This window comes from Rana temporaria, chromosome 5 (assembly GCF_905171775.1).
Source record: "Rana temporaria chromosome 5, aRanTem1.1, whole genome shotgun sequence".
Classification (NCBI taxonomy): domain Eukaryota; kingdom Metazoa; phylum Chordata; class Amphibia; order Anura; family Ranidae; genus Rana; species Rana temporaria.
The window spans coordinates 74493325-74519119 of NC_053493.1; the positions used below are offsets into that span (position 1 = coordinate 74493325).

A 25795-nucleotide genomic window follows, 5' to 3' on the forward strand; every position below is an offset into this window, starting at 1 on the left:
GACATGATCACGGGACCCCGGCGGCGATCAGGTCCTGCGGCGCGCGACCACGCGGCTCGCAGATTAAAGGGGACGTACCTGTATGCCCATTTGTGCAGCCGTGACATTCTGACGACGTACATTGTAGTGCGGCAGTCGGGAACCGGTTAATATCTTACTGAGCCATACTCTTCTTCTAAATAAACGGCCACAAGTAGGTGGATATCCCTCCAAATGAGAGTTCAGATGTTTCCATTGAAGGGTACCTGTTAGTGCTACAGCACACAGAACGTTTTATACTAGGGTTGTCCTGATACCACTTTAAGACTGAGTATACTGTAAGTACCGATACTTTTTTTCAAGTACTTGTCGATAACGATACTTTTTTTAACCATCATGTGACACTTTCTCAAAGCACAATACAGATTAGGCGGCACCGATAGATGGCTGACTGGCACTGATGGGGGGCACTGGCAGGTGGCACTGACGGCTGGGGGGCACCGATAGGTGACATTTATGAGCAGGCACTAAAATGCCATTAGGGAAGGCTGCCTGCAACACCCATCCTGGTACTCCAGGTGCAGGGTGTACCAAACGGGTTGTCTCCAACGTCGACACGGAGTGCCACTTCAGCGACAAAATGTGACGGCCCCAGTCGCCCTGAACGCTGCACTCCCTGCCAGCTCAACGTGCCACCCTCAGCTCTGCCCACAGGTATCGGCTAAGGCAGTGGTCTTTAAACTGCGGCCCGTGGACCCAATGTGGCCCTTTGCTTGCCTTTATCCGGCCCTTGAAAAAACTACTCCTTCCACTGATACCAGGCACTATTCCTTCCACTGATACTAAAGACGTGGGAACTAATTCTTCCACAGATACCAATTATGGGGCACTATTCCACCCACTGACACCAGTGATGGGACACCATTCCTCCCACTGACACCATTGATGTAAATGTTTTACTCCCATTGACCACCAAACCTAGTGCGTTGTTTACTCCTGTGGATTCCACGCCATTTTCTTACCCCACTGGCCACAGACCGGCCCCCCTAAAGTTTGAAGGGCCAGTTTGGAGCCCCCTGGGCCAAGGCATCAGGAGCATTACAAGTACTCGCACAAATGCTCGGTATCGGTCCCGATACTAGTATCGGTACAACCCTATTTTATACAATTGTGCGCTTCAAACCTTTTGGTGCGTTTGTGAAAGACCCTTTTCTTTTCCAGCATGACTACACACCTCTGCAGGAAGACAGAACACAAGTGGCCGGAACAGAGCCCTGACCTCTACTGGGCACCTTTGCGATAATTTGCAACAGTGACTACCAGCCAGGTCTTGTCCAACATCAATATCTGACCTCACAAATTCTTTATTTAAATGTAATTGTTCCTCTACCGCTTATTACCCTTGATTTACTCTAATCAGCCTTATTAACTCCTTATTCCCCTTCTCCATTTATTAGTTTCCTGATGGATTTTTATTTACTTCTATTTTATAAACTATTAGAAACTTTGTTTGCTTTTAGTAATTAAAGGGTTTATACCTTTAACATATATTTCCATGTTTCACATTGAAAAAAACAACTCAATTTTTTTTATTTATTTACATTTTCATTTGTAAAATAACCTTTCAATGCTTTTTATCATTGCTGACAGCTGAAGTGTAAACAAAAAAGTTGCAGTAGGCATCAGTACTTGCTACCAGCGAGTACAAAAAAAAAAAAAAAAAAAAAAAAAGGGGGGGGGGGGGGGGCTGGGTGAATGGGGTTCTTCAGAATCGTGATCTTTATTCCAAGCAAAAAAAGATAGTGATTCTCATTTTATCCATAAAGTCCTAATGCCTTGTACACACCATCGTTTTTTCTGACGTGCAAAAAGCAGTCGTTTTTCCCCGACGTGATTCCTCTCCAGCCTGACTTGCATACACGCGTTCATGCAAAAAAACTCCGACCAAAGCGCGGTGAAGTATGACTGGACTATAAAGGGGGAAGTTCCTTTCAAATGGACCCACCCTTTGGGCTGCATAATTGATTCTGAGCATGCACGTTTCCCCCCCACCCCCCCTCGGAAAAACACACACACACAACCTTTTTTTTTTTTGCAACGAGAAAAAGACAGACGGGAAACACGACGAGAAAAAAAGAGCCGGTTTCAATTTTTTTGCGGGCAGTTTTTTCATCGAGAAAACTGCTAGGGAGCATACACACGACCGGTTTTCACGACCAATATTGAAAAACCAGTCATGTGTACAAGGCATTAGAGGACATTATGTTAATACTCTAAAATTAAGAACATCTAAACCAATTCAGTAATCTCAGCGCAAACTGTCAACCATACCAACACTAAATAGCTTGCACTGGATTTTCATTACAGATTATAGGTTCTCAGAATGTTACCCTTGTGCTGAGGATTGGTTATTGCCTTGTCATCTGGGCATCAAGACCTCAGGAACCCAAAGTTAAGTGGGAGAGAAAAAATAAAGATACCGTACTTTGCCAAGAACATGATGAAGAGGAAGTGAGGTACCCCTATATAGAATGGACCCCTATACACAAATACAGTACATTTGAGAACACCACAACCATCCAATTAGACAGAGGCAAAAGTCAAATAATCCACAACCTTTAATAAAAAAAAGTTATATACATCTATAAAGCATACCACAGAAATCCTACACATGAGGAACTCATAACTAAATCAAAATATATATATTTATTTTTGTAAATCCAGCATAGTGCAATATTTTTATTACCTTTTTCAACTTGGCTGACTTTGGTTCACAAACTTGCTACAAGTGTTGGCAACATAAAAAAAATCTGAACTCCGTATACACCACTTGGCTCTATATTTCTGAATCAGGAAAAGTCCTTAGAAAAATGTAGAAGGGAATCAAACATGAAAGCAACAAACAGCAGGGTTACCCAGTCCTCTTCAACTAAATGTATGAATCCCAATACTTGGCCAATGTATATCTGTCTACATGGAGAGACAAACTGTTGCAATACCAAATGTCTCCATTGGGTGGTAGTGAGATGTTGTATAAAAAACATATGACCTTTTTTTTTTACTGCAATCGTGTTTGGAACTTACTGGGAAAAAAAAAAAAAAAAAAAAAAAAAAAAAAAGAAAGAAGAAGAGGAAGGTTCCCATTGAACCTCACTGGGCATGGAAGATGGAATAGGTAAAAATATTCTAGAAAAAAATATAACTTTAAAGTGTCTCAAATGTGTCACGAAACAAGACCGAACTTAACATATACACACACTATAAAATGTAAGGATTTGTAGAGTCAGTTAATGCTTTACTTTTATGACCTTGCATTGTAAAATTTTATAATTACGTAATAAATAGCATATTCCCTTGTAGCCTTAAGGCATTGGTTTTAAGACTCTAAAGTGGTTTATTTCAAGTGTGCTTGTAGGTACTAAGTGAATTAAGTGACTTAATAGTAATATATATATCAAAAGCTAAACAAAAAAAATAAAAAATAAATTGTTGGCAAGTTGAGTAAATGATTTTGCATCACTCTTGCAGCAAGAATGGAAACCAAAAGCAAGATTTCCTTGCATAAGTAAAATAGGTAAAGGCAATTTCAAAGAAAATAAAATACATATACAAAACAATAAATGGAGTACTTTACACTGAACTTTAACATTACAGAAAGACATAAAAGAGTATTACAGGTAATGAAGTTATTGCCGACATGTAGAACTGTAAGACTGTCAATCAAATTAGTTGCTTGAGGTGGAATCCTAAGAAAATGTGAAAAGCACATTGGATCAGGACACCCTGTGTGATAACAAGGGGCTTCCTCCAGGCTCCCTCAGGACTGTGAAACACTGCAATTACATGGGGCCTTTGACAGCATCATCTTCTGGTGAAGTCTGGTATTGCAGTTTGACCATAAAAATGCTGACAGAGAATTGCTATTTTACTGGTTGGACTCCAGTATTCCAAGTACTGTAAATAACAGCAAGAGGAGGGTCCCACTGTTCACTTTGGGCCTGTGGAAATCAGGCCCATCTTACAAAAGGAGAATCCCTAATTAAATGGCATTTCCATTTTCTTAGCAATTCTTTTCATTTATTTATTTTAACTGCAAGCAGATATGAAATGTAAGGCAGTCTTATGTGTTGGGGGAAAAAAAAACCCCACCAGAAACAGCAATTTTCTGACACATGGTTTTCACACTCATTTACTTAGCATATAGGGACATGGGCTCATGCCAAAATGATTTTCTGACAGCCTGCAGGGTTACATATACAGGCTAGGCTTACAAATGTGCTGCCCCACCCCCTTTGGATAGGAAACTGGCACATTTAAAAAATAAAACACTCCTATATTCAAAAAATAATGCCAATATACGAGGGCCCTGAAATATCAAATATGTAGCTTCAAAGGGTGAAATAGAACATAAGAAATCCATTATGTTCCATCTATGGTCTGAAAGCTTTTGAATTTAGGCAACTCAACTGTAAACCGATGCTTTGTGATTTAATATTTCTGGGCCACCACATACCATGGGGGATTAAAGACCAGCCACAGATGGAGTGAATTTCTTTCCTGAGACCACAGGTTGCAGGAAAGAAATTCGCTTGACTATTACTAGTGACTATAACAGTCACTAGCGACAATCGCATGTAAAATCCAGTGAACTGCTTGTACCAAAAGTTGATCAATCAACTTGGGCACATTCAGCCTGAACCTCAAAACGATCTAAGGTCGGCTAAAGGCATAAAGTCTGCACTACTAAACTAAGTTTGAACTGCTCCTGCTCCTTAGTAAACAAAGGGGACACAAGCATACTTGTTAATTAAGAGCAATCTGCTCTATTTTCTATACTGGAGCAGGAGCCACTTGCTTTGGCTCCATTTGCCTGCCCCTACAGCTCAGGTGAGAGTGAGGAAGGAAGGCTGTCATCTCTGTATTGTCAGGGTTAACATGCAGGCATATAGGCAGGAAAATACGCTCTCCCGGTCTATATGCAAGTGAGCCGACAGCAGATACTTCACATTCTGTACAACAGGTCCAATCTGGTGAAGATCTGCTGAAGCGGTCTTAATAGATCCCTTTGTTAGTTAGGTGGGGGACTGGCGCTAGTTTCTGTTTTACTCTTGAACTGGTGCAGACCTGGAACAGGTTTATCTACTTTGTCAAAGTGCCACTTGCACCAGTTTCCAGCACCAATATAATTAACGCTTTATTAATTTCCCCCAACATAAACTAGGATTTTCATTAAGATCATCTCATTAAAAAACAGGGGACACAAACATTGATTTTATTACACAGAAGAAAATGACTGGTTGTAACCTGGAACCCAACGTATTGTGTTGTTACAGATGGTTTCTAAGTTACCGTAGTTTTGATCCATGCATGGAAAGCTATGCAAAAGCAAAATGTAGTATTGTTAATGTCCCTTAAATAATAAGGAGATGCAATAAAAGAAAACATGCTACAGATTCCCTTGACGTTATTTTAAACACATTGCACTTAGAATTGTTAAAGGTTTGCTAATAATTGAACTGCATGTAATTAAATAAATTGCAATGAAAACTTGTGCTCACAAACACTATAGAATATCCAAAACAACATAAAATGTTTAATGAAGTGACAAATGCACTTTTCTCTTTACAAGGCAATCACAGACTGCAAATATTAATAAGGCTGTAAGACAAAAGACAGAGGGGGTCTCCTCTTCTCCCTGTGATGAATTTTTCTGCCAACAGAAAAATGTTGTGTATAAATGGCATGGAGAGGTATAGGGCCTGCAAAATTCTACTACATGTGATACACACCATCAGTTCTATTCGAATTTCTTCTGCCAGTTGCAATGCTCTTCTTCTGGGGGGGGGGGGGGGGGGGAGGGGAGCAATAGGAAGAACAAGGGTTACAGTATCCTCAACCGAAACTGTAGCCAGCGTTCATTTTAGCAAGGCACAGAAAAGTGCATCATGGTTCTCTGAGCCCAAATGGATACTGAACTATTCAGCTCCAAACACCGATTTGGCCTCTGGGCTCAGAAGTCGAATCAGAAGGCATTTAGATAGCAGTATCAGAGGGAAAGCCATGAAACAACCAAACAGATCACCACCTCCTGCTTATTCGTCTAGACCAAACGAATAAAAGAGCTTTAAAATGGCTAAAATACCAGTGTATCCTGGAGAAAATGCTGCCCAGTCTCCCTTATGAACTGTTCAGACAGGCAAATTCATTGTAATCTGCTGACCTAGGTCTTCGGACACATGGTCAGCACCCAGAGCAGCATTTTCTTCATAATTTCTATTTCAGCCCTTCTAGAACTCAACGCCTCCATTCCAAAATAAATTGTCAGAGAATGAAAGAAAGGATCCAATTGGCTGCTACAGTCAACACAGACTGTCCTTTATACTCCAGATACTTTGCTAAAAGGCCTTGGGTAGAAGGCAGGTTGTGTTTTGTAGGTCCACCGCAGCTACAGAGCCAAAGATTGCATGACTGGCTTAAAGATGAGAATAATCATTATCTAAATCATTTGCCACAGGGCAGAGACCGATACTTATTTTTCTGGATAGTTGGTCATTGGCCCATTTTCAAATATGAACAAAATGTTTTTCCCAATTCTTAGCCATGTTGAGGTCAACCCAAAGCTTGACTGGCATTAGATGCACCTGACTTTTTGCCCACAGCCTTATTTACCATTTAGATAAATAACAAACTCCTACTTAGTTACACTTCATCTTCTTCTCCCATTTAAGCACCTTGCACTTGTGAGGCTTTCATGGGACATGGTTGTTGCAAAGCTTTGAAATAGGCATGTCTTTTTTTTTCATCCCCCTTAGAATGAAATCATAATACTGGTATCCTGTACTTGAAGCTGGCAAACAGCTTATTACACCATGCAAAAGAACACTTTGAAATTCTACTTCTAAAGTGACAGATTAGCAAAACCGGCATCAATCATGGAAGAACAGATGCATTGCTGAACAAGTTTGTTTTTTTCCTCATTTTGGCTCCACCAAAAAAGTCATGGTCTGGTGCAAGAATCCATGGAGCAATAATAAAAGTCCTGCATACCATAAAATGTAGTAATCAAACGATGAAGAAAATAGGCTTCACATTTGTAACGTGTTTGCACGTGGAAAGTTCGCAGATTGTTACTCAGTAACATAATGCAAGCTTTTACAACACCAGCGTGATTCTTCTACAATATGGTCTTTTCCTGGATGCATCTAATCAGCATGTGCTTTTTCTGTGGGACCCTGCAAAGAAAGAATAATTTAGTTAATGGTCTGTTTTTTATTTAAAGGAAATTTGCACCAAGTGATACAACTGTTGCCCCCTTTCTGAACTTTCTGTCTTGGAATTATCCAACTCAATGACCTAGTAAAAAAAGTGAGCAGGAAATGGAAGAAGTCTGAACTCCTCATTCTCAGAAAGTAAAATTTGAATGTGTCGCACAGTTTTAAAATGATAAAAGTGTGTTAAAAAAGCCTTCATCCCATCGCTACAGGTAAGAAGAACAATTTCCTTCAAGCTAAACTCCAGACAGACAAACTGCTAAACACACAGCTAAAGTTTACACACAGTAAAATAGTTTCACATGCCAATGAATTTCAAATCTGTCAGAAAGTGTAGCCAGATCCAGAACCTCCCCCCACAGACCACACTGCAGTTAGGCATAAAAGCCTCATCCAGGACCCCACCAGACCTGAGATCAAGATCGATTCAGGTACATATGGTAGTGATGGGGGATAAAATAAATAAAGAAGGGGAATGCTTTTTTTTTAAATGACAGACACTAAAAGAAACATACATTGTCTATGGAATTAAAGTCATCCTTGCTCGATTACTTTTTCTGATCTGCACACCTGCTTTGGGACAGCCAGAAAGCAGCTCACCTCTCACATTCTTAATCATAATTAACCACTAAAACTTCTGGACAGCAGAATTATATTGTACAGGTAAGTAATGCAGCAAGACATCTGTCCTTTTCAGCAGGCTCTGTAATTCTCCTTTGTTGATGCATTCCCAGATGTTCTTGGATGCTCCCTACTAAATAAGTCTTGAGCATGTTACACATGTAAAAAAAAAAAAAAAAAAAAAAAAAAAAAAATCCAAAAAAATCAGATGAAGGAAGGCAAGGAAGAAGGTGACAGATCACTGTACCAACACAAGCAATGTTGGTGCGGCGATCTTCCCCATTGTGCCTTCTGACAGGTGGTATGCCAGAACACACTGGTCAGCGTGAAAGCAGGGGGGAGCAAAAATGGCCACAGATTTGGCACCTATATGTGTGTATGTATATAAAACACATATTTACCCAGGTGGGATCAATGCTTCAGCTGTCCCTCGTTCAATCTACACCAAGAAATGAGCAGTCAAAGATGACTGATCGCTCAGTTTTAGGGTCCCCTCTGAGCAGAGTGATAACCGTCAGTCACTACTCTTTTGCTTTGCCCCTACACTCAGTCCAGCACTCACTGGAGTGCTGGACTGCACAGGGGGTGGGAGCGTCTGGGCTCAGACTCTCAGCAGTGTACCGAGAGGCTAAGCCAGCTGCTGGTTAGGTGTCTGGCTTGAGATCCCTGCAGAGCCTTAACCGGTTCTGATGTCAGCCGACAGCAAACTTTAGCTCGATTGTTGGCCGAATCTGGGTCACAGGACTGCAGAACTAAGTGCATTCATGCGACTCGCAGGGCGCAGTGCAAGAACTGAACTATAACAAAAAAAAAAAAAAAACACACACACCATTGCTAGTTGTCGTCCTATATTCCCAACAGTCACGCCTCCAGAGAAGAATATGCATGGCAGCCAGGAACGGATGTACAGAAAGTCTGGGGAGGTATACCTGAAAAACATACAAGGAGAATATTTAAAGTAAGTAAATAAAATTGCATAGGATTCAACAATACACAGGCTTGGGCTGTCATGATGCAGAAATATTCTACCGCTACCATATTTGCACAATCAAAATAAATACAGGATTGTAACATTAGTAAAAGAAGAAAGAATCTCAAAAAGGTCCTTGCACATTTCTTTTTATTTCCAAAAGTGCTTACTTACTCCTAGACCCCAGGCATGGCCTACAGATAAACCTTAGATCCAACAAAAATTTACACCATACATTTTTCACAACTCCAAGACCCCTTTCACACTGGGGCATTTTTTAAGGTGCTTTGGCACTAAAACAAAAAAGCGCCTGAAGGAAGCCTCATCTGTAATCCCAATGTGAAAGCCAGAGTGCTTTCAGAGCCTTTTCACACTGCCAGCGCCCGAAAAATGCTGGTAAAACCCTTTCACACTGTGGTGTTTTCAGGTGCTTTGGTGGTGAAAAAAAAAAAAAAAAGTCCCGTAAGCAGTTTCTTTGCAGCGTTTTTTTGTTTTGTTTTACCACCAAAGTGCCTCAATGGGAAGGGGTGCTTTATTAGCGGTGCAAAGAAGCAGCTTACAGGACTTTTTTTTTTTTTTTTTTTTAAAGGCCCTGCCAGCACAGCACCTCAGTGTGAAAGCACTCGGGTTTTCACATTGGGATTGCAGATGCAGCTTCTTTTAAACGCTATAGTGCCTGAAAAACGCCCCAGTGTTAAGGGGTTCAAGTGCTTGCCTCTTTGTATAGCTAGAGACATATTTCACGTGTCAGCAGCGCTGGGTGGAGGACATACAAATAGGACCACTCTGCTTCCAGTAAATTCAACGCTGAATCCCGGGATTGCTGCGGCTCCACCCAGCCCTCAGTGTCATCGGTCAGCATCACTTCCCTGATGCTAACTCGGGACCATTAGTGGTCCCCCTCCTTACATATTTTTTCCACTACCCACATTACTTGCTGCATTCACATGTGCCTCAACACGTGTTCCAGTTGGGTTCCTGCTCCCGTGAGCCCTTTACGTATCACTCACCCACTTGTTCTCAAGGTCCTTCCACACATATGTCCTCCAATGGCTACCGCGCAGGACTTTTGTCTGGTTGCCCTCGCTGCTCTCACTTGGCGGGGTCTTTTTTAGATATGCTCCTGATGAAGCAGCATATGCTGCAAAACTAGTTGAGACTACTGTGACCTTCAACCCACTCTGCTATCCCCCCATTGGGGATTTTCATACTGGCGTTGTATATTGTTATCACCATTTTATTTCTGTATTTTTTATTGTTGTTGTATTCAATAAACTTTATTTTATTTTAATTTTAGTATTAGTGTCGATGAAAGTATAATATATATATATATATATATATATATATATATATATATATATATATATATATATATATATTTTTTTTTTTAAAGTCCTGATGTAGAGTTTGATTTGAGGGTGGAGCTCCGCTTTAAGTATAATGCACACGGTCGGAATTTCCAACAACAAATGTTCGATGTGAGCTGGTTGTCGGAAAATCCGACCGTGTGTAGGCTCCATCGGACATTTGCTGTCGGAATTTCCAACAACAAATGTTTGAGAGCCGGTTCCCAATTTTTCCAACAACAAAAGTTCTTGTCCGAAATTCTGATCGTCTGTATGCAATTCCGACGCACAAAAATGCTACGCATTCTTGGAATCATTGAACTTAATTTTCCCCCGGCTTGTCGTAGTGTTGTACGTGACCGCGTTCTTAGCGATCGGAATTTCCGATCACATTTGTGTGATCGTGTGTATGCAAGACAAGTTTGAGACAAGTATTGTTGTCGGAAAGTCCGATCGTGTGTACATGGTGGCATAAGGGTGCTTTTATGTTAGAGATACTCTGATTTTTATTTTCAGAACAGATGCACACATCACAAAACTCCAGAGGAAACCAACACACAAAAATTATATAAACGGTTGCAACATGGAGGATACTTACTGGTACACTCCGTTGTACACAAGAAACTGTGTTATGAGCGTTGCAAGAAAGGCTATTGTGATTCCTAGTCCAAGACCACTGCGTGAGCGGTCAAAGGTCCACCAAAGGCCCAGAGACAAGGCTGCTAGTGTTAGTGACAGCTGAACATTATTTGCAAAATCCAGTTTCTGGAGGAGTATAATGTTAAGGAGAAGACTCGCCATCATATCATTCAAGAATTCAAAAAATTATTTCAATAATTCTAGACATTCGGTTTCGTATAAAAAACACACCCAACCCAAAAACATTTTCTATATTTTTCAAAAGGACAACAACCTTCTACTGTCTAACCTACCTAAAAAGAACAGGAAAAGGGTTTCCCTTCCCCCCCCAACAGGAACTAAGCATTGCTCTGTATATGTATGTATATTTTCTATATGAACTTCTGGATAATTCTGCAAATTAAATGTGCTGAAGTTGGAAGTCTACTTAGGGACTGAATGCCTGAGAAAAAAAACGATGCATAAATATACTGGGTATGCTTGCTTATACACCAACAGGTTCCTCCTGCTTTAACCACTTAAAGCTGGGGGTTCAGCCAAAAATCAACTTTCTGCCATTAGATCCAGCATACTGCTGACATCTGTACTTATCGTTTATCAGCCGTTGTTATCCGGCTCCGAGCGGGGATTTCTGTGGGGAATAGGCGTTCCTAAGCCAAGCGGATTGGATTGACAGGCTGCTAAAGCGCGTCACGCCTTCCAAAAATACCCGAAGTCACACTCGGGTGTTTACAGCGCCTGCCGTGTAGAGCTGACTGCGCAGGCGCCGTAAACACTCGATTGTCACTTCGAGTATTTTCGGAAGGTGTGACGTGCTTTAGCAGCCCGTCAATCAACTCCGCTTGGCTTAGGAACGCCTATACCCGGAAGGAATCCCCGCTCGGAGCCGGATAACAAAGGCTGATAAAAAAAACAGCATACTGCAGATGTCAGCAGTATGCTGGATCTAATGGCAGAAAGTTGATTTTTGGGTGAACCCCCGCTTTAACTGCTTGCCGACCGCGCACCGCAGTTCTACGTCGACAAGTTGGCTCTCCTGGGCGAGAGCACGTCATTCTACGTCGGCTCTTTCAGCCGCCACTAGGGGCGCGCCCCCGACTCCCGTGCGTGTGCCCGGCAGGCGCGATCGCCGCCGGGCACACGCGATCGCTCGTTACAGAGCGGGGACCAGGAGCTGTGTGTGTAAACACACAGCTCCCCGTCCTGTCAGCAGGGGAAATGCTGATCTTCGGTTCATACAATGTATGAACCGAGGATCAGTGTTTCCCCTAGTCAGTCCACCCCCCCCCCCACAGTAAGAACACACCCAGGGAACATACTTAACCCCTTCCCCGCCCCCTAGTGTTAACCCCTTCACTGCCAGTGGCATTTTTATAGTAATCCAATGCATTTTTATAGCACTGATCGCTATAAAAATGCCAATGGTCCCAAAAATGTGTCAAAAGTGTCCGCCATAATGTCGCAATACCGAAAAAAAAATAAAAAATAAAATAAAATCGCTGATCGCCGCCATTACTAGTAAAAAAAAATATAATAAAAATGACATAAAAATACCCCCTATTTTGTAAACGCTATAACTTTTGCGCAAACCAATCAATAAACGCTTATCGCGATTTTATTTTACGAAAAATAGGTAGAAGAATACGTATCGGCCTAAACTGAGGAAAAAATATGTTTTTTATATATTTTTGGGGGATATTTATTATGGCAAAAGTCAAAAATATTCATTTTTTTCAAAATTGTCGCTTTATTTTTGTTTATAGGGCAAAAAAATAAAAACCACAGAGGTGATCAAATACCACCAAAAGAAAGCTCTATTTGTGGGAAAAAAAGGACTCCAATTTTGTTTGGGAGCCACGTCGCACGACCGCGCAATTGTCTGTTAAAGTGACGCAGTCCCGAATCGCAAAAAGTACTCTGGTCTTTGGGCAGCAATATGGTCCGGGGGGTAAGTGGTTAAGGACCTTGCCTGTTATTTCAGATTTGGTGTTTACAAGATTAAAAGTTTTTTTTTTGCTAGAAAATTACTTAAAACCCCCAAACATTATATAATTTTTTTTCTAACTCCCTAGAGAATAAAATGGCGGTCATTGCAATACTTTTTGTCACACCGTATTTGCGCAGCGGTCTTACAAGCACACTTTTTTTGGGGGAAAAAAAAAATCTTTTTTGAAAACAGTAAAGTTAGCCCAATTAATTTTTAGATTGTGAAAGATAATGTTACGCCGAGTAAAATGATACCCAACATGTCACGCTTCAAAATTGCGCCCGCTTGTGGAATGGCGTCAAACTTTTACTCTTAAAAATTTCCATAGGTTGCATCTTTTTGAGTTACAGAGGAGGTCTAGGGCTTGTTGCTCTCGCTCGAACGATTGCAGGGATACCTCACATGTGTGGTTTGAACACCGTTTTCATATGCGGGCGCTACTCACGTATGTGTTCGCTTCTGTGCGCGAGCTCGTCGGGATGGGCGCTTTAAACATTTTTTTGTTTTCTTATTTTTAATTAATTTTTACACTATAAAAAAAAAAAAAAAAAAAATAAAAATCACTTTTATTCCTGTTACAAGGAATGTAAACATCCCTTGAAATAGAAAAAAAGAATGACAGGTACTCTTAAATATGAGATCTGGGTTCAAAAAGACCTCAGATCCCATATTTAGACTAAAGTGCAAAAAAAAAAAAAAAAAGTGTCATTTGAAAAAATGACAACAAGAAAATGTCCCTTTAACAAGCATGGGCGGAAGTGACGTTTTGCTATGCTATGGGAGACGGGTTGGGGGCCATCTTTCCCTCACTCGTATCCCAGCTGAGCAGGAGGAAGGACCCGATCGCCTCCGCCGCCGGCTCCGGTAAGCGGCGGAGGGCGCGGGGCCCCTCTCCCGTCGCTGATATCGGTGATCTTGCAGCGAATCCGCCGGGGGACAACCACCGTTATCGTTTAGAGGACCGCTCACTAAAAAGATGGATATCTCGGTTGTGGCAGCGGCTGCTGCAGTTACGAGATATCCATCTTTAAAAAAATGACGTGTATATAAACAGTGAGGTGTCCTTAAGTGGTTGTAATGCCTCACATATAACCAGTGAAGTGAACAGCCTCAAAAGACACACAGATTAAACAAATCTCCCTACATATATATCTACTGTCTTTAGCTTTCTACACTCTTTAGAAAATGTTCTTCCTGCTTCAGCAGTGGGAGGAGAGTCTTGGCATAAACTGTGTATGAGCCAATTGGAGGAAAGACACCCTCCCCCCCATAGGCAGAAGAAACTTGCAGAGCTGTGAATAGACCAGCTCTCTGCTTATCTCCAAGTTCCATCCCCGACACAAATTTCAAGCTGCTTTTATCTCCCGTGTCAGAAATTATCATGCTAACAGAGGAACGGAGCAGCAGAAAGACACGGGACCTAGGGCTTTGTAGAGAGACAAGTAAACACTACAGATATATGTGCCCAGGTCAGATTTCATGAAAGGGGTTTACATCCACTTTAAAGCGGAGATCCACCAGAAATAATAAAAAAAATATATTATATATATATATATATATATATATATATATATATATTATATAATATATATATATATATATATATTAAAAGCCAGCAGCTACAAATACTGCAGCTGCTGACTTTAAATATATGGACACTTACCTGTCCAGGGGCGCCCGCGATGTCGACAGTCGAAGCCGATCTGTCCATCGCCACCATCCTCAGTAAGGGAATCAAGAAGTGAAGCCTTGTGGCTTCACTTCCTGGTTCCCTACTGAAAATGCGCGAGTCGCGCATTCTCACTGGTCCCTGCTGTCTTCTGGGACCTGTGTGTCTCCCAGAAGACAGTAGGCACCGGAAATGGCGTAGGTCACTTCAATCCCTGAGGTGATCTATGCCTGAAAGTGGGAGCAAATACCTGTATTAAACAGGTTACTGCTCCCTCCTCCCCCATGAAAAAGGTGCCAAAATGTGACACCGGAGGGGCGGGGGATTCCAAAAAGTGGAAGTTCCATTTTTGTGTGGAAATCCACTTTAAGGGGAAAAGCAGCATCCATGTAGGAAAACCCATACAGGACTATTCTTCCACCGAGGGCCTGCACAGATTGCATGGCACTAATAGAAATCCGATTTGTCACTGGGCCACATCACTGCAAATTAGTGGAGGAACACTTGTACTAGTCCCTATAAATTCTTAATTTTAGAAGAGCTGGATGCGATCCTAGGCACAGAATATAAAATGACTAATATATAAAAAAAGTAACACCAGAGCTTGTTTAACCAGGGAATATATGATTGATTGAGGATTCCCCCCCCCCCTTTTTGTTGAACAAAAATTACTTTTTTCAACCTAAATATGCAACAATAAAACCTGATAAGCAGCCCAATTTCTGCATCCATGTTACTTGAGTGTATAAAATGTAGTCATTCCAACCCGCTCTCACCAAGTTTAAACAATGTTTAAAGGCTTTTCTTTTTATGCAGGTTAAAAAGGATACTGCACTAGCATGATTAATGCCGACGAAAACTGCTATACATCCCATGACGCTGGCCCATCTCTCTTGAACTTGTGTGGTTCCCAAGATGGCTGTCGATGCAAGGATAGAGAAGGCCAACAACAGGCTGCAAAAGAAAACACAACCTTAAATAAATGCTCCAGAACTTCGAATTATTACTTCAATTAGTGGCATTAAAACACATATTAAAAGAAAAGTTAAATGGAAGCCAACAGTCTTTATGTACATAGGTTTCAGCAAATGAAAGCCAAATCCCCAAAATATACTTGTTTACATAAGACTTTGTCTTCCATCCTTTTCTGCAGCTCTACTTTTGCTTTATATGCATTTACTCCAAAGGTAGCTACAGGTCAGTGGGGACTTGCTGATGGTGACAGAGAAGCATGTCTGAGCGTGACAAAGTGCGAGCACACATTTAAGACAGCGTTGTTTGTCACCCTATAGAACGGAACAAAGAACTTCATTTGAAAATGTAATTTCAAAAGTAATTTTTAAACTTAACATGGTAAGTAATTAGATTTTAGTGACTAGGTTTACTTTATTATAAAATGGATAGCTATTAAAGATTTTAGAAGTGCCTGCACACAACTAGCTGGTTTAATGGATTATTGCAGTAGAAACCATATCCTCTTTATATGATCTCCTTGCCTCTATTAATATTTTTAGATAGAAAGCGACCAAGAAAACCTGCATCATAATGACCTCCATCTACACAGTACTAGAGATTTGCCTGGTATGCAGACTATTGGAACAATTGACAGTCAGGCAACTGGTATTCTCAGAAGGAGCAGAGAGCCTCAATTTTTTGGGGGATGATGACAGGTTACCTTTAATGAGGACAGTTAAAAAAAAAAAAAAAAAAAAAAAATATGAATATAACTAAACTTAGGCAGACTTGTTATGTTATTTGAACTGCTGCATGCCATACGCTTTTATCAGCCTCACATTACTAGAGGTTTAAGTTAAATTATCTCTGCTCTCAATATGGAATATAAATATAAAACAGATGAATCAATATGAAAATAGTTTTCAGAATAATACTCAGTTTCATATACTTTAATATTATACTTTTATATATTTAAAAACACATTAAAACATTAAGGCAAGCAAATAGAGAAAAAAGTCTCAGACATCTTTTTTTTCACTTTCAGTGTCTCTAGAGACATTTATGGCAGGGCTGGCAAGCAATAATTCTCCTCCTATGATTACTTCCTTATTTTCGCTTTCCCAGTAGTGGTATGTTAAACACGAAAGCCAATGAGGTCTGAGGCATGCAGCTCACCAGTTCAGGGGTGGCCAATCACAAGGCTCAGAGCTTACAACATTTCATGTGCTATCTAGAGTATGCCAAGCAGACGTCTGCAGTCAAGAGAGCAGCGGCTCTAATCCTCATATTGAGTTTCAGCCTGATAACTGCCCTATGGTGGCAAGCTGATTAAAGATTAAAAAAGGGTAGAAGGATGTTTAAGGGATCACCCTTGATTTAGCAATTGATATGTATTACACATTATATAAGGAATAACATTTTACAGTAATAATCAAATATGACAAGTCATCAATGGAGACAATAAAATAAGCTGTAATTGCAAGAAATAAAACAGGGTTCGTTGACACCATGTCTGTTGAGCTGTGTTGATCCACACAGGCTTAAAGAAAGGGCACAAAGAAAACAATTCCTCTGTCCACACCATACAAGTGCAGCGTGTCTGTATTCTCACACAGCGCAACACGTTGCCGCAAAGCGATGTGTTGCATAAAGTTTTATGAAGTGTCTTTTTGTGACACTTCAATAAAGTATTGCAACCTATTCAACATTCACCAACACACAGAGGTTTTAGTATGCAGGCTGGTGCAAATAAGCAATACTTTACTAGTAGAGATACAGATTCTTTATAGAGTGCCTGCTCACACTACTACACAATCTGACTCAATTATAAAAAAGGGACTAATAAAGGGAAGTGGTCACAAGTTGAAATGCCTGTGTGAGAAGCCTCAGAAAGAATCTGACAGCCTCAGACTCCTGAAGTACCAACTTACTGCTTTCATGGAAGGAAGGAAGAAAGGAAGAAAGGAAGAAATTACACTTGGCTGTTCTACTACAAGCCTGAATTCTGGAAGGAAAGAAAATGTCAGCTTCTATAGGAGGATTCTCACACAGACGCATCCTAACACGTTGTACAAAAGGTGTTTATGAAGCAGTGAAAAATGTTCACTGCTCCATTCTCCGGCATTCACAGAGGAGATCTCTCTCCTCTGCGTGCCAGTTTATGAAGCGGTGTAGATCGCTTCTCCTTTTATGAAGTGATGTACAAATACTTCAAACAGTGGAGAACGGCCCCCGATACTGGAATCTCGTGAGACATCACAGTACCAGAAATTCCCCCGAAACACAAGATGTTCATTTGGGCAGGGGGACATGGTAGTGGCTTGGTCATTAATGGACTGATCAGCAGTGATCCTTGGGATCACCGCTGATCAGTTTCATAAATGGACACCAAAGAGTGACAAGATCAGGTTACTAACAATGCAGGTAAGTAGTGCCCAAGATAACTAATGCAGATCTTAAGAGACCACTTGCATCACACACACACACACACACACACACACACAATTCCAGAGAAAACAAAGTATTACGTTTCCACTTGGCACTTATGAGCGCAGATGCACGCGAATGGAAATCAGTGTTATTCAAAGAGGTCAATGACCCCAGGGACAGTCACACAGCTGACTCTAGAACTGATCAGTGAATATCTTTTGGAATGGCATTATACAGCATGGCGGATGAACACGGACACCCCAAAAATAAAAAACCAGGGGCAGCAATATCAGCTTTGCAGCACTGGGATTCCGGGTTTAAATCCCATTCAGCACACTATGGGCATGTTCTCCCTGTGCTTGCATGGGTTTCCTCCCACACTACAAAGACATGCTGAAAGGTTAAAGCAGTGTAAACCCACTGTTACAACTTGAACCTACAGGTAAGCCTGGATTAAGGCTTACCTGTAGATGCAAGAAATATCTCCTTTACCTGTACGGTTAAGGAGATATTTTCACAAAAACTGTCACCGCTGTCTATGGCGCACATGCGGTGCAGGCGCATTGAGCAGTGCCCCTTTCGTGAATGGCATTAACGGGGTTAATGCCGTGTTTTCGCGCATGCGCGGGAGTGACGTCATCGCAGCTCCGGCCAATAACAGCGCCGGAGCAGCGAAAACAGGAAGAAGATCCAGCGGACATGGCAGCGGTGCTGGACGGGACCGAGGCGGACTTCAGGGGCTTCGATCTCAGATAAGTGACACATAATGAGCTAGTATTCTGTGCATATGACAGCGAAGTGTTTTTTCACCTTAATACATAGGATGCATTAAGGTGAAAAAATACGAACCTTTACAACCCCTTTAACTCAGAAAAGTGACAGCTACAATCTAGCTTCTATGAGCAGGACCTTCTCCTGTCCCCTCGCTTTCATTTACCTGCCAGGTTCCTCTAACTCCTGCAGAGCCTAGTAGCAAGAGCACTACCACTGAACACAAAAAAAAAATTCTACCAATTGTATCATCAGTAATACACTACAGCCTGTCCAGCTGTTGCTTTGTGCAAATACTTACCAGCTGCAGTGCCGCAGCAAGGAGGCACCCACCATGCGGAGGAAAATATTGTCGCAATGACCTCTTCAGGAAATAGCGTCACATGCCTTTGAACCTGGAGAAGATTAAGCACCAAGGCAAGAAAAAACGCCAACAGTAAATAGAACCACACTTCTCCGGATCAGGCTGCGACCTTCACTGCTGGCTAAGGTGCTGTAGGCCAAAGCAATGAGGGAGTTTAAGGAGGACATGGCTTCTCCAATTCTGCTGGCAAGCCAAAGGCTTATCTTTGGGTCGTTCTTGTCTCTCCCTCTGGTGCAAGAGCAACTCCAGCAGTGCTCCTCGAGTCTTGGCATTTGTTTAAGGAGGTAGCTGAGGGATAGAAGAAAAACAAAAATCTATATAAACCAATGGTCTAGATCACCAAAAGTAAAGTTAAAGTAGAACTTTTCTGAGCGATTTCCCTTATCATTCATTGGCTTATCTTAATTTAAAGTGGTTGTTAAGATCAGACATGAAATATGAACAAAGCATTTCCCTCTATAGTGTGTCAATTGGGAGCACCGAGTGTCATTTCTGTCTTGCGCTTCATTCCTCTGCTATCAGCATAAAGTCACTTCTGACCAGCTGATTGATAACCACAGCTCTGTTCCTCTGAAAGGGTGGTGGGGGGTAGGGGTCAGTTCCTCCAATCAGCTCACAGACCCCCCCCCCCCCCATTACCGAGCTCTCTGCCTCCTTTTTCTGACAGCTCAGACAAGTTTTATAAATTCTGCATTTTAAAAGGTAAAGGAGAGATGGCTGCAGATCAGTACAACTTAAGTCGGAGGATTGGTTTCATCTCTCTATCACCTGAGGCCAGTCACTACACTTCACTTGGTGTATGTAACCACTTCAACCCTCTTCCCATCCACTCCCATTGACCTGTCAACCTGGTCTTAAAGTGATTGTAAAGGCTTGTGTTTGTTTTTTGTTTTACTTACCTACCTCCTCTGCACAGTTGGTTTTGTAAAGAGCAGCCCGGATCCTCCTCTTCTCGGGTCCCTCTTTGTTGCTCCTAGCCCCTCCCTCCTTGGAGTGCCCCTCAGCCAGCAGCTTGCTACAGGGGGCACGTAAGCCAAGTCAGAGCTCTGTGTGTCCATTGAGACATGGACCTCCGAAGCCTCTCTCCTGATTGGCTGACTTTGATTGACAGCTGCGGGAGCCAATGGCGCAGTTGCTCTGTCTCATGCCAATCAGGAGGAGTGTACTGGATGGCTGAGGGGATCGTGGACATCGCTGGAGAGAGAAGGGGCATAGATAGGTAATTGGGGGATGCTGCTACACACTGAAGTTTTTTTTATCTTAATGCATTAAGATAGAAAGAAAAAAACCTTCTGCCTTTACAACTCCTTTAATGCAAGGAGGCAGGGAGTACTTCCCGATCATGTGATCGGCTGTCACATGATCAGGAGTGTGTCCCGCCAGCTCCCGATCACAAACAGAAACCAGTAGTTGTCTCACAGCTTAGTCAGTGCTGGGAGCAAACTCCGGACATAAACCTCAGCCTCCATGAACACATATGTATAGCATGTGGATGCTAAAGCCCACCCCAACACATACGTGGTACATGGTTGGCAAGATAGATAAGAGAGGTAGGCCTTATACTATGGTCTGCTTCTTCTGAAATGGCTACTTTTCTACTCTCCCTTATCACCTGATCCCCCAATCGCTGGCCCCAATTTCTGCTGTAAGGGTGCTCCTTTGCTTGCTGGGCCCTATGAAGAATATTTCAGCTGCCCACCTGAGCTGGACAAACACAGATAGCCCAGAGATTGTAGAAAATAGGACACCAACACAATGGTGCTAGGGATGATGGGACAGGTAGTCTTTAGATAACACGCAGGGCCCTGTGATTCCTCTTGATTTCAACTGTATTGTCAACTGTACTTCTGCCTCTACTTTGTTAAGCATTGTGCAAATGGCTGGTACTACACAAATCTTTTATAAAATAGTCATAAGGTAGGCAATTAGGAGACTTATTTTGCATTCAGAGTGTGTGCTCCCCAACTGGAAGTTCAGGAAAGCAGCACAGAAGAAGCGGGAGGCTGGGTCAGTAAAATGATGTACACGTGAGTGTTTAATGGCCTTGTTATAAACAACAATTAACTGTTCAGTGATTAATAGGTGAAGAGGAATGTAACAATCTGAGGCTTTAGTATTACTTTAACAGGTATCTGCCATTTGTATTTGTTTGATACCTGGACAGGACAAGCGCTGTGTGCGCAGGAAACCAACTTCACCACTTCTTATTACGAGGACCCCAAACTTTTACAAACCAACATTTATAAGAGCGGGCCTCTATATGCCCATTTATGAATAAAATGGTTACATCGGTTAGTCAAGGTTAATGACCATCTGACTAAACTCTTATAAAGGTAAATGTTTAGCAAACCTGGATAACTTGTCATATCCACGTCTCCATCTGTCTACTCATGAATGACCAAACTCCCCCCTCCCCCTCCCCCCGGCGTCATAGTTTGTGAAGTCATTCAGCAATACGACTCTCCGGAGTGACTGGATAATCAATAGATTCCATTACTGGGATCTCTGCGCTGTGACACCAAACTCCATTCATTGCGATTTATCAATGGAGGACTAAAGAAGCCGTGTGATGACCGTTATCCCCAGACACAGGACGCTAATCATTACTTTATAGACTCTGAAATGTGCATGCCATGAATATACAATAATAATCCCCCCAGAATGTATGTATTGTGTCTCTAGGATATGGAACAAAGGAGTCCTGTAGTCTGCAGTACACTGTGTCCTGGGAGGATCTGTGTCATTCCTTACCCAACCCCCTCCAAAACCTCAACACTGCCCTGCTTGGAGTATAGGGGGTCCATGGAGGTGATCTGCCTCCTCTGTCACATTTTAACAAAGTAAAGTACAGTGTAGATCATGGGTCTTCAAACTACGGCCCTCCAGTTATTCAGGAACTACAATTCCCATCATGCCTAGTCATGTCTGTGAATGTCAGAGTTTTACAATGCCTCATGGGATGTGTAGTTCCGCAACAGCTGGAGGGCCCTAGTTTGAGGATCCCTGGTGTAGATTATCCACTCACTACATGCTGAAGGAAGAGAGCACCGGATCACTGCCACTCAGGGAAAACCCCCATAATATCAGGGGGGGCACCTATCTGGTCCATGCCTGTAGCTGACTGATCTCTGTAGACCTCACTGGCTGCAGATTGACCAATCGTACCCCATAGCTGGTTCTGAATGAAGCCGTGCCATCACCCCCCATAAGGCACTTAGTGCCAGCCATATCAACCACCATGGGAGTGACTTCCTATCAAAGCAGTGATGTGTGCCAATCAGAGCTCAGCTAGCGTCAGTTTGGGGTAAGTAGGCCATGGACCCCCTCCCCCCTGCTGAAGGCAATTGTCACTCTTATGTCCAGCTGCTCTGGTGATGTCAGGGAATACTAAGATGTGTAATCCCCCCCCCCCCAGGGAGGGGGCAATAAAAGGTGATCTGTCATCGGCTTCTACAGGTTCTGATAGGTGTATGAAAAGCACAGATCTCAGCAATGTATGGTGGTAAAACCACCCCCTACCCCAGCCGTATGGTACTAGTCCAATACTGTGCCATACAATCACCCAAACCCCTGCCCCCAAATAATATCACTGAATATCCATATGGCACAGAACCCATTACAACAATGCCATCATCCCAACCTGGCAGTACAATGCCCCCCACCTTGTCATTATTCCAACACAACCACTCCAACTACAGTACAGTTATAGGACAGTACAACCACCCCCCCCCCCCCACCAATTCCTGCCAAATGGAGCACCCTCCACACATATGGCAGCACCCTAACCCAGCAACATGTGGCAGCACCCCCCCCCCCCCCTCCAATACAGCTATATAAGAAGCACACCCACCACATATAGATCACCCACAGCCATATGACAGCATCCCAACACCAGAACCTATAGTAACAGAATACCCCCCCCCCCCCCCCCCCCCCCGTTTGCAGATATATCACTATACAGACATATGGCAGCACAGTGCCAATCATCACAGGCAGCGTACCCAACATAGATAGCAATGGGGCAGTATACCCCCCAAACAGTTAAGTCAGCAGATCCCCCCCATTACAGATATATCACTATGCGGACATATGGCAGCAGCATAGTGCCCATTCCAGCTGTGCCACCACCATGACATTCCAATACAATAGTAACATGCTCCCCCCAAACTATGACTGACACCAATACAGGTAGGACAGTACACCCCCCCATTCACCAACCAGACATTTGGCAGCATAGTGCCCCCTCCAGCACCATGGCACCCCCATTACATTCCAACACAATAGTAACATGCCCCTCCAAACTATGACACCAATACAGGTAGGACAGTACACCGCCCCCCCCCCCCCCCCATTCGCCAGACATTTGGCAGCATAGTGCCCACTCCATGTACTGCACCCCACCATAGAGATAAGGCAGTACAATTACCCCCCCCAGACATATGGCAGCATAGTGCCCATTCCAGCAGTGCCACCATGGCACCCCCCAGACATATGGCATCACACAGCCCCCAACCATACACTTCTATTGCAGCACAATCCCCCCTCCTCAGGTCTCACCGGTCAGAGGGGCACAGGTCGGTAGGTGTCCGGTTAGTGAGTGTCTCCTGTGAGCTCCTCTATAAATATGAGTCTCTCAGGGTGAAGTGCGGCTCCTCCCGCCCCCAGGTAGCTCTGCGCTGCCGTCCTCCTCCTCTGTCCTCCTTTGCCCCGCTCCCTCCCCCATCATCCTCCTCCTCAGTGAATCAGACAGAGGAAGGGGGGGAGCCGCACCGGCCCCGACCCAAAACAACATGCGTGTCTGGTGAGGCGCCAGCAGCCAATCAGCGGCGGGCTGCCCATATGACGTAGCGACACACCACACACCTTCCTTCTCTGGGAGGAAAAAAATCAAAACAAGTGGCGGCGACCGCGCAGGATGTGCCAGGGGCGCGCAGGAGTGAGGAACAGCTGGAGGATGAGGGATTTCCCGCCATATCCTGGGAGCCTTTCCCTTCAGGGCAGTGACCCCGGACACGAGCGCTTCCGGTCACACGAGATCATTCCTGATGTCCAACCAGGACTGTGGGGTTCAGGATTGGGTACCCAGAGAAGAATTAGGCAGCCATACTGTGCCAGGACTGGGGCTTACTGTGGGAAGGGCTTAAAACACCAGACAACACGCCATATATATGGTAACATGTGACAGTGGTCAGAAGTATGTCATATACAGCTCAGTGTACAGGAGTATGTCACATACAGCCCCAAACAGAAGCATGTCATGCATACAATCTGGTGTACAGAGAGCAGTGGTCAGGAGTATGTCACATAAAACCCAGGGTGCAGTGGTCAGAAGTATGTCACATAAAACCCAGGGTGCAGTGGTCAGAAGTATGTCACATAAAACCCAGGGTGCAGTGGTCAGAAGTATGTCACATAAAACCCAGGGTGCAGTGGTCAGAAGTATGTCACATAAAACCCAGGGTGCAGTGGTCAGAAGTATGTCACATAAAACCCAGGGTGCAGTGGTCAGAAGTATGTCACATAAAACCCAGGGTGCAGTGGTCAGAAGTATGTCACATAAAACCCAGGGTGCAGTGGTCAGAAGTATGTCACATAAAACCCAGGGTGCAGTGGTCAGGAGTATGTCACATAAAACCCAGGGTGCAGTGGTCAGAAGTATGTCACATAAAACCCAGGGTGCAGTGGTCAGAAGTATGTCACATAAAACCCAGGGTGCAGTGGTCGGAAGTATATACAGCCCAGGGTGCAGTGGTCGGAAGTATGTCACATACAGCCCAGGGTGCAGTGGTCAGGTGTACGTCACATGCAGCCCAGGGTGCAGTGGTCAGGAGTATGTCACTCACATGCAGCCCAGGGTGCAGTGGTCAGGAGTATGTCACTCACATGCAGCCCAGGGTGCAGTGGTCAGGAGTATGTCACATACAGCCCAGGGTGCAGTGGTCAGGAGTATGTCACATACAGCCCAGGGGGCAGTGGTCAGGAGTATGTCACATACAGCCCAGGGTGCAGTGGACAGGAGTATGTCACATGCAGCCCAGGGTGCAGTGGCCGGGAGTATGTCACATGCAGCCCAGGGTGCAGTGGTCAGGAGTATGTCACATGCAGTCCAGGGTGCAGTGGTCAGAAGTATGTCACATACAGCCCAGGGGGCAGTGGTCAGAAGTATGTCACATACAGCCCAGGGTGCAGTGGTCAGAAGTATGTCACATGCAGTCCAGGGTGCAGTGGTCAGGAGTATGTCACATACAGCCCAGGGTGCAGTGGTCAGGAGTATGTCACATGCAGCCCAGGGTGCAGTGGTCAGAAGTATGTCACATACAGCCCAGGGTGCAGTGGTCGAGAGTATATCACATCAGCCAAGGGTGCAGTGGTCAGGAGTATGTCACATGCAGCCCAGGGTGCAGTGGCGGGAGTATGTCACATGCAGCCCAGGGTGCAGTGGTCAGGAGTATGCCACATACAGCCCAGGGTGCAGTGGTCAGGAGTATGCCACATACAGCCCAGGGTGCAGTGGTCAGAAGTATGTCACATGCAGTCCAGGGTGCAGTGGTCAGGAGTATGCCACATACAGCCCAGGGTGCAGTGGTCAGGAGTATGTCACATGCAGCCCAGGGTGCAGTGGTCAGGAGTATGTCACATGCAGCCCAGGGTGCAGTGGTCAGGAGTATGTCACATGCAGCCCAGGGTGCAGTGGTCAGGAGTATGTAACATACAGCCCAGGGTGCAGTGGTCAGGAATATGTCATATACAGCCCCAAACAGAAGCGCGTCATACATACACTCCGGTGTACAGGG

At 43.6% G+C, this 25795-nt stretch overlaps 1 protein-coding gene across 1 annotated transcript; it reads right to left on the minus strand.

Moving 5' to 3' along the window:
• Positions 1–2579: 2579 nt before the first annotated feature.
• Positions 2580–23724, minus strand: INSIG1 (insulin induced gene 1). Its single transcript, XM_040352720.1, is given in 8 exon segments — positions 2580–7211; positions 8701–8800; positions 10786–10952; positions 15313–15369; positions 15371–15435; positions 18939–19062; positions 19064–19289; positions 23559–23724. Coding segments are annotated over 7 exon segments (753 nt in total). The 5' UTR covers positions 19274–19289; positions 23559–23724; the 3' UTR covers positions 2580–7181.
• Positions 23725–25795: the final 2071 nt, after the last annotated feature.